Source organism: Puma concolor, chromosome B3, assembly GCF_028749965.1.
Source record: "Puma concolor isolate L17-30 chromosome B3, mPumCon1.1.hap2, whole genome shotgun sequence".
Lineage (NCBI taxonomy): Eukaryota > Metazoa > Chordata > Mammalia > Carnivora > Felidae > Puma > Puma concolor.
This window is the reverse complement of record NC_141672.1, coordinates 41817041-41833042: the sequence shown is the minus strand read 5'-3', so window position 1 is coordinate 41833042 and position 16002 is coordinate 41817041. Positions and strand designations below refer to the sequence as shown.

At 43.3% G+C, this 16002-nt stretch overlaps 1 protein-coding gene across 1 annotated transcript in view; it reads right to left on the bottom strand.

Moving 5' to 3' along the window:
• Nucleotides 1-15596, bottom strand: part of RTN1 (reticulon 1) — a 230717-nt gene extending 215121 nt beyond the window's left edge. Inside the window, exon 1 of the mRNA XM_086709632.1 lies at nt 15207-15596. Coding sequence (XP_086565758.1) covers nt 15207-15447 — 241 coding nt within the window. The 5' untranslated portion in view covers nt 15448-15596. The remainder of the gene's footprint in view (nt 1-15206) is intronic.
• Nucleotides 15597-16002: the final 406 nt, after the last annotated feature.

Here is a 16002-nt window from a genome sequence, read left to right as displayed (position 1 = left end):
TTTTTCTCCATTTAGACCAGGCTAATTGCGAATCCTTTGGAAAATCCCCAGATGGAAGAAGGACCACTTGGGCCCACAGGCCTGACTCAGCCCACTACTTGATTTCATTCAGCCTGAAGGTGAGAAGGCTCTGGGCGGCCCTGCACAGAACACCCCAAGCTTCTTCCCCTAGGCCCCGGGGCCTACTGAGGTCACCCCACTTAGAAAACCTCTGCCAAGGTTTAATCTAAACAATTAAAAAGATGCAAATTATAACTGCAGAGGAAAGTAAGGCCAAGACCCTAATTCTAGACTTTAGGAAAGCTTTGTTACCTATCTCTCTTCACCCCCCCCAACTTTTTTTTTTTTTTTTTTTTTTTAGAAATCCATATATACATATATATTGGATTTTTTACAAATCCAATATATTCCCCCACCTTCCCATCCCTGTAGTCTATTTGGGTCCATTCCAAGCATCAAGCCTTCTCCCTCTATCACCATCACCCCAGGCGGAGATGCAGCTTTGGCCTTTCTCAGCTTCCACATTTGTAAAATGAGGATCACTAGATAAATGATATCAGCACTCCATCCATTCTACAGCACTTAAGGAAGATAAATGAAAAAATTAATAGTGAATTAAAACAATAATAAGAATGGCAAACATTTATAAGGTCCTTACTAAGTGTCAAGCATTACAAATATTTCATTGAACCCTAAAACCACTATACAGAGTTGGCACTAAGGATTGTGCAAAGAGGGTGAGATGGTAAGTTTTTTCTCTTGCAAACATTTATTGTTTCTATAATTTTAAATTTTTTTAATGTTTATTTATTTATTTTTTTTTTTTTTTAATTTTTTTTCAATGTTTATTTATTTTTGCGACAGAGAGAGACAGAGCATGAACGGGGGAGGGGCAGAGAGAGAGGGAGACACAGAATCGGAAACAGGCTCCAGGCTCTGAGCCATCAGCCCAGAGCCCGACACGGGGCTCGAACTCACGGACCGCGAGATCATGACCTGGCTGAAGTCGGAGCTTAACCGACTGCGCCACCCAGGCGCCCCAATGTTTATTTATTTTTGAGAGAGAGAGAGAGACACAGAGTGTGAGAGGGAAAGTGTCAGAGAGAGAGAGAGAGAGAGAGAGACACAGAATCTGAAGCAGGCTCCAGGCTCCGAGCTATCAGCACTGTGCCTGACGTGGGGCTTGAACTCACGGACCGGACTGTGAGATCAGACCTGAGTCAAAGTCAGATGCCCAACTGACTAAGCCACCCAGGGGCCCCTTTTGTTTTTATAATTTTAAAACAAGACTGCGGAATTACATACTTCCATGACAAAGAAAATCAACTAAATTGGGGCACCTGGGTGGCTCAGTCAGTTAAGTGTCCTACGTTAGATTTCAGCTCAGGTCATGATCTCATGGTTGGTGAGATCGAGCTCCAAGTTGGGCTCTGTACTGTCAGTACAGAGCCTGCTTGGGATTCTCTCTCTCCCTCTCTCTCTCCCTCCCTCTCTCTTTTGCTCAAAATAAATAAACATTAAAAAATCAATTAAATTATATTCCAGTTAACTCATACACAGTCATCTGCTGGTATCTTCTTTCCCTGCAGGACAGGGCCCTTCATAGAAGAAAAGAAGTTCTGGGCTCTTATTTTCAACCTATGTACCAATTTTCCCTTTTATGAACTGAAAACTCCGCTTCACAAGATTCATTATACAATGGAACATATCAATATCAATTCAATACGCAAAAGACATTTTCACACAAACTATCACAGGGGAAACCTAATCACTGCATGTTAAGTGATACAGTTAAAGGTTGACTTTGATGTCTCCTGTCTGACAGAATGGCAGAGCTTTCTTGTTAACAAATTGATTGAGATTTCATTTAGGAACCAACGTTCCTGGAAGTTATAATAATGGTTAAATAAGTACTGAGCACAAAGCACAGTATGATACTTAAAAAGGAAAACAAACAAACAAACAAACACAAAGGGCCCGATAGCCCACTGCAAACTATTCCCTACTCCTAATACATATTTACTTACCTTCAAGACAGGTTATTTCTGGGGCTCATTTCTTTAGAAAGAAGTATATTACCTCTCTTCAAAAAATTTTGATTGTTCCACATTATTTATAGAAATGAAGCTGATACTTCTGGACTGCTGATGTGCAAACATCCAAATTATAAACTGCTTGGCCTTTAAAAGATTATGCAGTTTTAGGGAACAGTACTAGGTGTCCATTCTTTTTCACATTTCTGGTAAAACAAAATATAAAGACTTCTCTAACACCATGGATTTGAGTAAATAAATAAACTCATACGAGTTCAGTTCCGGTAATGCAAACATGCTGGGTTACAATTTACCCTTGTATTATCTACAGTAAAAGGTCTGTTAAACAAAACTCATAGTAGGAGCCACTCCAAACTTCCTATATTCTAGTGCTTAGGAGCCAGAGGCTGGTAAGACGTCTTCTGAAGCTGCCTTTGTGCAAGAATAACCCTGTTTTTTACTTTGACGATGTATCCAGACACAAATAAAAGTAGTACAGAATTTTTAAAATATTATATGCACTTTTCACATAAAATTGAGAACACATTACTTGTCCACATCAGAGGTTATTTGTTTGTTTGTTTGCTTATTTATTTCCTTACTGTGGCATTAGATGGCCCGTGGAAATATTAGAGGGAGAAGTAACATCTTCTCCTACCCTACCTTCAAGCATCTCCTGATAATAACACTAAAGGGATGCTGCCTTAAGTAAAACTGGTTCCAAAAACTTGAGCAACGACTGAAGTATACACAGAAGGGTACAGCATACAGAAAAGCAGCAAATGAACAAATGTTACCTCATTTACGTGGACACTGAAGATCCACCCAGAGCCACCATTTAGCCCTTCCCACGGAGGTGGAGACTAGCTACTGGCCCTTGGAAGAGCTTGGCTGGAATCCAGTATGGTGACTCTAAGTACACACTCTTTCTCCCACCGCATTTATTTTTATATCCTGGTATGTAGTTAAGTGTCACCTACTCATACCTAGTACATACCTTGTATACACACATATAGAGAGAGTGCTTAATAAATATTTGTTGGATAAATAAATGGATGACTCAGTGAGATTTTACTGAATTGTAAAACTAGTGCCCTCAGAACACATTGTAAGTGCTACATAAGTGCTTGTTAGATAAATACTTTAGCCAATATGTGCATATATCTAGTTACCTAAATACTGGAGGGTCACAAATACCTAAGTACTAGAGGGTCACAAATCAGTGAGTACTGTAAATGTAAAAAGATGGCTCAAGGACTTAAAACAGTACTGTTCGGTTATTCTCCCTAAAACCCGCATCTAGACCAACACAGCTTCGATTGTACGCACTTAGCAAATGTGAGGCACACACCTCTCAGTCTGTTTTCACTATAGTCTGCTCACATGAACACGGAGGGAACATCTGACAAAGGGAACAAGTCCCGGTCAGTATGCCTGTGCTGCACAGTTGGAAGCATTTCATTATTTATTATCATTTATTATTATTATTTATTATTTATTTATTATTGTCAGTTGATTCTCTCTGTTGTTCTTGGTCATTTCTGTTGTTCATCTACAGGTTCGCCAATTCTTTCCTTTATCCTCTCCGTTCTACTGTTAGCTCATCCACTGAATTTCTGTGGTTTTTCTTTTTCTTCAATTCTTTCAGTTACTGTATTGGTCACTCCTAAAATTTCCCTTTGGTTCTTCATTATATCTTCTATTTTTTCACTGAAACTTTTTATTTCCTTACTGGGACTTTCCATTTTATTACTTGTTTCACGTGTGTCCATCATAGCTTATGGAAGTATTTTTGTGATGGCTGCTTTAAAATCCTCCCCAGACAGGGGTGTCTGGGTGGTTCAGTTGGTTAAGCATCTGACTTCAGTTCAGGTCATGATCTCATGGCTCATGAGTTCGAGGCCTGCATCAGGCTCTGTGCTGAAGCTCGGCGCCCAGAGCCTGCCTTAGATTCTGTGGCTCCCTCTCTCTCTGCCCCCCTCCCCCACTCACACTCTGTCTCTCTCCCTCAAAAATAAACATTAAAAATAAGTTAAAATCCTCGTCAGATAATTCAGATATCTGTGTCATCTTGGTGTTGATCATCCCTCTGTCATTTAAATTCAGATCTTCCTGGGTTCTGGTATGACAAGTGATTTTCAGTTAAAATCTGGACATTTGAGGTGTTTTGTTATGAGACAAAGATCTTTTTAAATGCCACACTAGGGGCGCCTGGGTGGCGCAGTCGGTTAAGCGTCCGACTTCAGTCAGGTCACGATCTCGCGGTCCGTGAGTTCGAGCCCCACGTCGGGCTCTGGGCTGATGGCTCGGAGCCTGGAGCCTGTTTCCGATTCTGTGTCTCCCTCTCTGTCTGCCCCTCCCCCGTTCATGCTCTGTCTCTCTCTGTCCCAAAAATAAATAAAAAACGTTGAAAAAAAAAATTTAAAAAAAAAAAAAAAAAGAAAGTAAAAAAAAAAAAATAAATGCCACACTAATAGGGAAGGGGGATACTGCCATATCACTGCCAGAGGAAGGTGGGAGCTTAGGCTCTCCACCCTATCTCATTACTGGGGAGCAGTGTTAAAACTCATACCTCTCCTCTAGGCTTCCTCTGTCACCACACTAGCTGGCAGGCCTATTAGGTCCCAGCCTCCTGCCTGGGTAGAGGCAGAAGCCCAGGACTCCCACATGGTCGCCTCTGGCACTGGGATTGTTGGGCAGGGCTGTTGGGGTGCCTCTCACAGCTTCTCATGGGTGGAAGTCTAGGCTCCTCACTCAGCATTTGCTGGTGGGATAGAGGTGGGGGCAGCTGTTTATTTTGTGGTGTTTGGCTGGAGCAGAGAAGTTATTGTCAAAACATTTTCTGTCTTGTTAGGCTGTCCCTTTCCTGGTCATCTGGTGAGAGCAGGCTTTCTTGTGGGTGCTTTTTTCTGTGCCCATTGGCATTGCCCACTTGCTGGCTTCTCCCATACCCAGTCTGAGCTACGTAAGGAAAAAAGAAAACCCAGAGAACTCACTGCTGTGTCATCCTCGGTCCCAGAGTCCCTAGTAAGATTGCCTTCCTCTCTCTACCTTTCAGAGTCTTTTTATGTTTAGTGTGTGTGTGTGTGTGTGTGTGTGTGTGTGTGTGTGTGTGTGTTCAGGGTTTTTAGCTCTACTTAGCAGGAAAGATAAAGAAAAGCATATTTGTTCCATCTTTCCAGAAGCATTAGTCTATTTATAAAAGACTTTAACCTACAGAGCTATGAGACTTGCTTGCAGATACCCACAAGTCCACAGGACCAGCTGATTTAGTCTTGCCCTTGGGGTCAAGAGGTGGGCGCGATAGGTAGTGGCAGGAGCTGGCTTTCACTCTAGTACCCTCTTTGGTGAGAGAAGCAGCCTCTTCCAGACCCACTCCCACACACATCTAAGACAGCTTCCTACATTTATTGCCTTTCCGTCTGCTGCCCGCACTCACTCCAGCAGGCCCCCATGAGCACACCTTAGCCCTGGTCAGTCACAGATCACTTATCAGGACATGAGGAATGGAGCCAAAATGCACTCCCCGTAGCCAAAATGTCTTCCAATGTGCTCCACCGGAACTCACTTCTCCCCACCCCCATTCTTCCTTGCTCTCCTGCCATTCCCTGCTGATACTTGGCTGAGGTCCAGGTAAGCACAGCAAGCATTTTCTATTAAAAAGCCTAAGGCTAAGGTAACATGACTTTTTCTCCGTCTTTGTTCTCCTAGACCTCTCTTCTGCATCTGACAGTGCTGACCGGGCTTCCTATTAATAGCACCTTACAGATAATTAGTTCTTTCCAATTTGCATTTACCTCCCTGTGTTACTTCATTTTACCTTCACACAGCTCTGTAAGATAGCCAGGAAACAGTATCATGCCCATTTTACATACGAAGAAACTGAGTCGTAAAGCAGAGTTGCCCACATTGACATGGTATTAGGTGCCAGAGCCAAGAGGAGACAAATCTGCTTTCCCAGTCAGAGCTCATTCTATACCGTGCCATCTTGGCTTTCATGATACTCTCATAATAAGAATACTTACCATTTGATTGCCAGACTCTCTACAACCCCTAGTACCATATACATTGCTATGGAATCTGAGGCTCAGGGAGGTTCCAAAATTTACCGATTGCCACTCAGCTAGTAAGAGGCAAAGAGCTCTTGCTCTGTTCTTGGCCCTTTGTTCTTCCCATACAACGTGCTTTCTTTCACAAACTGAACGTATTCTAGGGCTTCTCTTCTGACTTTCTATATCTGTATCAACAATCCTGTTTTCATCTCTAAAATCCATTCTTTTATCTTCAGCACCAAGGGGAGACTTCCACTCAAGGTGCTCTGTCATCATATGAAGCCTCACATGACTAAAAATGAATCAATTACCCTCATCTCTCTAACCAGTTCCTCCTCCTATGTCTCTATATCTACATCCTCCCTGCCATAGGACATGGAACTTTAGAGTTGAATTATTCCTTTCCGCACCCCCTGTATTCTGTCAGTCACAAAGTCCTATGGAATGTTCCTGGGGAGTTGCTCATCTTTCTTCCTTTTCCTTCCCATGGCTATTTATTCAAGGCCCTGACCCTGACAGCGGATCAGGCTTCCCCACCAAGTTCATCTTCTATGCCACTGTGCAACAGTTTTATACAGTTTAACAAAGCTTTATAATATTACATGCCCCACCCACAAGCTTTCAAAGGTCCCAGAATACATATACAAGGAGTCTAGAGTCCCCTGAGTAGCTTTCAAGCCCCCCAGAATCTGTCTCCCCTCACCCAGCTGGGCAGGTTCAACCAGCCTAGTCATTGGTCATCCCCAGGTCATCGCCCATCGCCCATATTTCTCCCCTCACCCCAACTGCCTTTCTGCTCACTTCTGCTTATTCCTATTCTATCTATAATTTAGGCCAAAGTCACATCCCACCTCTTTCAAAAGACCAGTAGCTCTAAGACCCATAAAATCATGAAGTTTGCACAGCACTTAAAGCTCATACCATCCATCCAAGCACCCAGGCTGTACTCTGACTTGTTCACCTTTGTTTTGTGTAAGTTAGTCTTATCTCCCATCTAGACAGTAAGCTCAGAGGAATGGGGAATGGGGAGCTCACAGCTCCTAACAAAATGCTGAACATAATAAGGAGGGGCTCCAATAAATCTGTGCTTCTTGAAGTTTTAATATGCAGCTGCCAGACTTGTTTCCCTGGTTTGAGGTCTATGGATCACCTCCTGTGATCTTGAAACAGACAACCTCCAGACAACATTTTGAGAAGTCCTCTCATTTTTCAGGATCAGTTGCAAAATTCATGCCAAAGATAGACATGACATTGGTTTTTATTCTTAGGCTCATCAACCAGATCAACAATAACTTGAGCACGCATAATTTTTGGTTATCCAAGGGTTGTTACTTGAAAATGCATCAAGATTTGCTATGCCTAAAACAAAATTCTAAGTATTTTGAAAGATATGATATACAACAAATTCCTCACATGCAAGAAGCAATAATTTGGTCTATTACTGGCTTTATAATAATCTCATGCAGTAGATGAATTAGAAAATCCATTTGGGGATAGGACGTGGAAGTCAGAATGCAGAACTGTTCTAACTAAAAATGTAATTCATTAAGAAACCCAGCCAACATGGTTTTACAATGAATAATCTCACAAAAATATACACAGGACTAAGGAGAGATTTATATGATGCTTTTAGCACCACAGAATTATTTAATGAATTCCCAAAATATTTTAGAATATGCTAAATATTTATGGAATTAGATATGGTAGCAAAAAATGAAAAAGATAGTCCAGGAAAAAGAATAAATAAAAGAGATGGTTGAAATATCATGCTTCACATTTAGGTTAATAACCCCAAATGGATAAAATTGAGTAGTTCTTTTGTGTGTGTGTGTTTGTGTGTGTGTGTGTGTGTAGTTCTTAAGCAAGTATGTTATAATATGAAGTTTTTCCTTTTTAAAAAATTTTTTAATGTTTATTTATTTTTGAGAGAGAGAGAGAGAGAGAGACTCTAGATACAGAGTGAGTGGGGGAGGGGAGCAGAGAGACAGGGAGACACAGAATTTGAAGCAGGCTCCAGGCTCTGAGCTGTCAACACAGAGCCCGATGTGGGGCTCGAACCCACAAACCATGAGATCATGACCTGAGCTGAAGTCTGGCACTTAACCAACTGAGCCACGCAGGCATCCCTGGAGTTTTTCTGGACAATGGAGAACAACAGAGTTGCAAGAAGGCCACAATTTTGTGGAGAGTGAACTTTTGGTAATTTGGAGTTAACCATGGTTTTTGAGATGGACTCTGTTTCTGGTTTCATTAGCGTGCTGTTTGTTTTTGAGAAATATGTTCCTGTTAAAAAACACAATGTAAAGTTAGGCACATTGTTTTCTTTTAGGAAGGTATAAAGTTCTTGGTATAGCCTAATACCTTCCTTTCAGAGTTTCACCCAATAAACAACAACCTCACTTTTGCTTGAATATCAGTAACTGATGGGCAATCTATCTCTTTTCCAAGTAGTTCTAATTATTAGAACTTTCTCCTTCACTAAGTAAAAATCTGCTTCTCTAATTTTCCCACCATTCCAATTTTGCCCTGTGAAACCACCTGGGTCACATCTCTGCTTCATAAGATTGTTTCCAGTATTTGAATTTAATATTCAGATCTCCTTTAATTCCTCCTTTATTATGGCTAAAAATTACTAATTTCTTCAACTGTTTCTCAAGTGGCATTTTTTCCAGAAGCCTCACAATCTGGTCACCCTTCTATCACTATTCTATAATCCATTAATGTCTCTCAAAGCATAGTATCCATTTGTTTAGTACAGGACTCCAAATCTGCCTAGAGCAGAATCTAGAGGAATTAGTACGTCATATAATGTGTACCCAAGACTTTCTATTAATACGATCTAAAATTACATAAGAGATTTTAGTAATTTCACCATACCACTAGCTCATATTTAGTTAATTACAACCCTCAAAGTTCCCATCCCCCACCATGAACCATTTTAAGTTGCATCTCCTACGTTCTGTACATATTAAGTAGAGTTTGCAGAACCTACAATAAGGACTTTACATTTATAATTTTTTTTAATTTTTTTTTTCAACGTTTATTTATTTTTAGGACAGAGAGAGACAGAGCATGAATGGGGGAGGGGCAGAGAGAGAGGGAGACACAGAATCGGAAACAGGCTCCAGGCTCCGAGCCATCAGCCCAGAGCCTCACGCAGGGCTCGAACTCACGGACCGCGAGATCGTGACCTGGCTGAAGTCGGACGCTGAACCGACTGCACCACCCAGGCGCCCCTACATTTATAATTTTATAGGACACTGCTCTTCCTTCTCCTCTAAAAACCCCTAGCACTGAAGCTGAGGCCACTATGACCTTTACTAAAGATATCAGCACGAGTTCACCGTCCTTCTCCAATCTCTGCCATGGTTCCTTGTGATTTGAGTAATCATACAGATGACTATTTCACTCCTGCCCTTGCCGTTCTTCTGGACCCCACTCCTCCAATGACCTTGTCTTCCACTCCCGCTCAGTCTCCTACTCCCCTCAATAACTGTGCCCCCTCCTTAATCTGTCTCCAACCCCACTCTGGAAGCACCACCTCTTATCCTTTCAGCTCCCTCACTCGGGAAACCCTGGCCCATCTGTTCTTCTGCCCTGCCAGCACATGCAACCCATTTATATCATCTTCTCACTGTGCGTCATCCCCCTCTTGTCTTCCTTCCTTTCTCCCCGGATTCCATAACCCGTCAGTATCCTCACTGCCTTATACACAGCTCACCTCCTCCATGGACCCTCTCTTTTTCTCAAAATCAAAACCAGTTCAACCATCCACCTAATCCAAACCAATGCCCAGACAGCTGGACATGGCTGGGAAAAAAAAAAAAAAAAGATAACATGTATGATAACTAGTCTCACATCAAGCTCATGACCACAAATTCCAAGTGAGCCTGAGGGCTTCTCAGAATTCTCAGCTTCCCCTAGTCCTTTCACTCTGCTATTTTACACCATTTCATACTTTCTCCCCTCCCCTCAAACTTCCAGCTCCACTCCTGCCTTCATGTGCTCTTGACCTTGCTTCCTATTTCATCGAAAATAGAAGCAGTTGGAAGAGAACCCCAACCTGTTCTCAGACCCATCCCTGTACCTGTGCCCCCCTCCTCTGTCTTTCCTCCAGTTATATCCACAAACTGTCCTAAAGTCCATCTACCGTCAACCCTCCACTATGCGTTGGATCCATTTCCCCTCACCTACTCAGTTGCAAGAAATGCACTCTCTCTCCTACTTTATCCATCTTTCCATCCCTACTGAATTATTTGTATCACTTTATTTTTTAATGTTTATTTATATATTTATATTTGAGAGAAAGAGAGTGAGAGGAAGAGCGAATGAGGGGCAGAGAGAGAGGGAGACAGAGAATCCCAGGTAGGCTCCATGCTGCCAGCACAGAGCCTGACACAGGGCTCAAACTCATGAACTGTGGGATCATAACCTGAGCCAAAATCATGGCTCAATCGACTGAGCCACCCAGGTGTCTCACGTATTACTTTACTAATATGCTTTAAAGTCTCCCATAGTAAGAAAATAAATAAAACCTTCCCTTCTCTTGACCTCAATCCCATAGATTGACACAAAGATACATAGGTTTTGTTTTCCCACAGCTGTGTGGTCTGAGCAAGTCATGCTCATGTTTATTGATCCTGTGTTGACCTTGGAAAACTAATTCATGCCCTTGTGCCCATGTGGGTAGATGATCATAATCTCTTCTAGACAAGCTTCCAGCAATGACTTGGGAATAAGGAAAATGAGAAATGACACCAAAGGAATTGTTTCATTAAACTAAATATTAATGTGACACAGAAAGATGTACATATTCTAGGAAACCACGATACTTAAAAAAGTAGGCATTCAATGAATGTTTACTAAATTGAATTGAACCGCAATGGTTTCTCACTTTGCAGATAATAAAAACTTTTTGTGATCTGTATCCTACTCAGGATACAGTATAATGAGCAAAATAATACAAAACTCGCCTGCAGAATCAGAAGTAGATGAACACTAGAATCAGAATAAGAAGTAGATGAACCCTAGAAAAAAGATGGCAAGAAGGCCTATGGAAGATTTGAGGGGCAATGACCAGGATGGGTTTCCAGAACAGTGAGCTCATGAAGAGGAAGTTATGCTGGAAGCCTTGATAAAATTTATCATAATATTCTTTTTTTTAACATTTATTTATTTTTGAGAGACAGAGAGAAACAGAGCACAAGCGGGGGAGGGCAGAGCGAGGGAGACACAGAATCCAAAACAGGCTTCAGGCTCTGAGCTGTCAGCACAGAGCCCGACACAGGGCCAAACCCATTAACTGTGAGATCATGACCTGAGCCAAAGTCTGACGCTTAACCCACTGAGCCACCCAGGCACCCCGCCTTGATAAAATTTATAATCAATGTATTTTTAGGGTATGTAAGTGTTTCTAAATTTTAATGTAACCTGATTTGAATTCCCTATATGAAAGGACATATACATACTTTCTAGCAGAAATATTGATTATAACCAGAGACTATGTCCAGAGAAATAAATTACATTAGAAACTCTTTTATTTGAACCAGAATGCTAATAAAAACTGAAAAATAAATTCTTTTATTCTTCTTACGTGTTCTGTAAAATACTGTAAAAGCATGTGCAGTGTTTCTGCTCATTTCAACAGAACTGTAGCTTTCTCAAAAGATGAAAGAAAACAGAAAACTGAAATTTACACCTTCTGAAGGGGATTACTGGGAATGACTCCAAATAAAAAATGTACACACATCTATCAAACACACCCACAGGTTAAGACAGTCAATCCAGCCTCCATGTGAATTTTAGAAGATGATCAGTAATGTATATGGTATAATTTACTATATTAAACAGAACACAGGATATATAAAAACTCTGAAGTTATTTAAATCATGATAGACAATTTATAGTTTTTCCCATAGAGTATCACATTGAGCATTTGAAAAATGTAAATTTATGAGCACTGTGATCCAAGTAAAGTAAAAATCTTTCTCTCTTCTCTCCCTCTCCAATCATCTAGTAATTTAAGTCAAATTATCTATAAGTCAATATTACAGAAGGAAATCATATTTATTTATCTGGACCACTCTCCATTCTGTTCTTCATTTTGCCTTGCATGCATGAAGCGGTCAATGAGTTAATTTCCAAAGCAACCATGAGTTAACTTCTTACCACTGCATTTTGCTCAAATGTTCTATTTTAAATTCTTCCTTTAAACAAAGGGCCATTCTTCTATCCTTGTGTTATTGTATGCTCCTTTTGAATGGTTTCCAGGAATAAAATAACTGATCATGAAAAAACAAAACAGTTGCTCTCACCATCCTTTGTATAAAGTTATTAGATGATGGCACTGATTCATGATTTAACAACTCTAACATGTTGTAGCCTACACACGGTGTATTAAATGTTCCCTTGGCAACAGACATCATGTTGCATGCCCATTATCAATTTTAGACATGAAAAGTTGTAGCTTTAAAAGAATTACTTTTTTTAAGAACATGTCCAATCCACAAAAGGGACGGAAGCAATGAGAATACTAGAAACTACAGTGCAGTTTTAGTGATGTTTAAACACATTCATTGCAGGACATTACTAAGAAATATTTTTGGAAATGTTTCTTTAGGAACTTTAATTACCATCAATGTATAAAAATAAATAACAGAATTTCTGTCCAGATGGCATGATTAGTGGTGTTTTTCAGAAAAAAAAAAAGCTTTTAAAATATCAGTATCTGTCTTACACTTTATAATTCTATCTGTAAAAGAAACAAAATCTGTTTACAGTGCCTCATGCTCAAAGTCTAAGTTACTTCTTAGTTTGAGTCCCAAAGAGCACCATTCTTTTAAAAAAGTAAATCAGTCTAATAGGCTTCTTCTAGATTTTGTCTCTGATAAAGTTAAAGATGTACTTACTGACTTTGCTTATCGGTTAAAACTGTCATAATAACAGACAAGGAAGCTGGCCCAGATTTTGTTTGTATTTTTCACGACATAGTTGTTTATTTAGATATCATTTCTAGCATCTAGGTCTCCTATAGTAGTCTCTCCAGTATAGGAAATATGAAACGTAAAGATTTAAAACATTAAACAGTCAACAACTATATGAGACATTCCTTCAAGCAGTGATAATAAACTAAAAATTTTCTATGTAAATATGCAAAGTATGTACTCCTTTTCCCTCCCTTCATTCTCCTCCCATCCAAACGTAGAATCATCATGTTCTATTTTATTAGTGTATTTATGGTCTAGGATAGGAAACCCCCAACACATTCAACAAAGCAAAATATTTCTCTAAATTTCTATAATAATAATGGTAAATATTACAAATGCCTGCTTTGTGACAGGAGTTCTCCTAAGCATATATATAGCAACTCATTCTAGTGTATAGTAAGTTACTGAACACAGGGCACTTAGCTTCCTTTCCCCGGTTCCCCTAACCTTGGTGACACTAATGGGAGGTGGGCAATATTTAAAAAGAAATAATTAACTTTATTTGATGACAGTGGATAAAGGTTCTGAACTATGAGTTACAAAGAATGATAATGGTAAACCAACAAAAAAAAGGTGCCTCCCTTTGTCTATTATCTTTTTCTACCTTCCTTTGCAATTATAAAGAGTTTTGTTTTCTTTTCATTTAGATGAAGAAGTTGAGAGAGGCGAGGCAGTCTTTCCTAGTCTTAAATCTTTCCCACCCCCACAGCCTGAGTTAACAATCAATATAAGACAAATGGAGTTTTATTTTCTTCCTTTTCTTTTTTTTTTTTTTTTCTGATTATGGTCCCCATTTTTTCTCTTTCCATCAGAATGTTTATGTTTTAGTTAACGCATTCCCCAAACCTCCTTTCCTCAGCTCAAATCTCTATACTAACTAGATCAGAGTTAAGACTACCTAATGCACTCCACCTGACCCTTACGAGAGCTGCTGGCTTCAGAAAGGGGTTCCCCTAAATCGGCTGCCAAAAGCACGCAGGCCAATCCCACCCCCTTTCCTTCCTCCGGAAGCACCCATCACCCCAGATCCTCAAGGGCTACGTGTCCAAATCTACACAACTCCCATTCCACTACAACAAAGCTTTTTCAGAAAACAACACAACACGGCCCCTCTCGAACCTCCTGCCTGGAAACACAGGGCTGCCCAGGCCGGCAGCCCTTACTCAAAGCTCGCCTCCCGCATCCTTTGGCCGGGATGCCCCAAGGCCCTGGTCCCAGCTGGGCACCCAAGCGCTCCGGTTCTCGAAAGGGGGAGTCAGGCTGAGGGGGGCCGAGCCCAGGGCAATTTCCAAATGCCCGGGCCGTCCACACACTGCCTGTAAACTGTACCTCGTCCACTCACCACCACCACTCAAGCCCTCTCACACCGCAGCCAGGCCGGCCGCTCTTAGGGGTTCCAAGTTTCAATAATGCTTCCTGCAAGATGGGGGCATCTGGGCAGTTAGGAAGGAAAGGTTGTGGGCGGGGGCAGCCACAACTCCCAACCCTCTAGCAACGCTGCCCCTCCAGAAAGAGACACATACACCTTGGGGTTTCTGTTTTCTGGGGCGAGGAGGAGGAGGAGGTGGAGGCCGGGAGAGGGGACTGGGAGGGAGTAGGGTGTGGCGATGTGTGGAGGGAAGGGGTAAGGAAGACTTAAGCCACATCCCTGCCCGGGACCGAGCCCGGTGTAGCGGCAGCCGGCCTGCCCGTCGCTTTGTTGTCAGCGTCCCCGGGAGCCCGCGCGCACGCGGAGCGCAAACACGCCCCAGAAAATCATCGCAACTGGCCGGGCGGGCCCTCCGGCCCCCAACCCCTTGGCGGAAGGAAGAAACTTGTACGCGGGCGCGCCGGCAGCCAGGATGCTGCCGTTTGCCCCTGAGGACAATTTTTAAAGCCCAGATAACAATGATAACGACATAAAAAGAATTAATAGTATTTTGACTTCTTCGGAGCATTTGGAAGAAAAAAGAATTCCTGTTTTCTACAGTCCGCCAATATTCAGTCGCCCGTGGCGACGAAGCAGGGCTGAGGTTGGTGCTCCAGGTAGAGAGCGCAAGCGAGGTGCAGAGCCGAGCTGCGGAGCAGGGGACCGGCTGGGGGACCCGGGTCCCCGACGCCATTTGCGGGGCAGTGGCGCCCGTCGCCCGCCTTACCTGTGGATGCAGTTTCCATGGCAACGGGCGGCGGCCGGGCGGGGCCCGAGTCCAGTTCCCGCGGCGCCGCGTCCCCGGCCCCAGCGCCCAGCCCCCGGCCGGGCTCCCCCGCCTGCGGCGCCGGCTTGGCCCCTGTCGGCGTCACGGCTTCGTTCTCCCCCTCCCCCCGGTCCCCGAACCACTGGGACCCGGAGCCTGCCAGCGGCAGCAGCTCGTCTTGGGGATCGGGCGGCGCGGCCATGGCTGGCGGTGCCCCCGGCGCGGCGACGGCGGTGTGGCGGGGCCGAGGTGCGGTGCCTGGGGCGGCCGGGCGCTCCCTGCTGCTGCCCCCGCCTGGACTCGGGGCTCGGGGAGGCTGCGGTGTCAGCGCCGCCGCCGCCGCCGCTGCTGCTGCAACTCCGGCGGAGCCGCTGGCTGCCGCTCTCCCCGCTTCAGCTCCTCCTCCTCCCCCTCCTCTTCCTCCCGGCCCCGCCGCGGCCGCTGCTTGCGCTCCTCCTCCTACTCCAGCCGCCGCCGCCGCCGCCGCCACCGCCTCGCTACTCCCAAGCCTGTTATTACGCAGGTGGAAATGGCCTGCCTGGTCCTGGGCTCCCTCGGCCCACGTCAGCCCCCGGCCTGCTAGTGGCAGGCCCAGATTAGGGGATGTGCCAAATCCACTCGAGTCTTCCTTGAATCCAAGGAGAAGATGAGCAGGTAGAAGCAGTCCCCAGCTGAAGCGTGACTGATTAGGCAAGCTGCCCTCCCAACTCCTAAAGTTAAGCCCGGACTGGCGTCTTGGGACCTGAGGCAGAGAAGG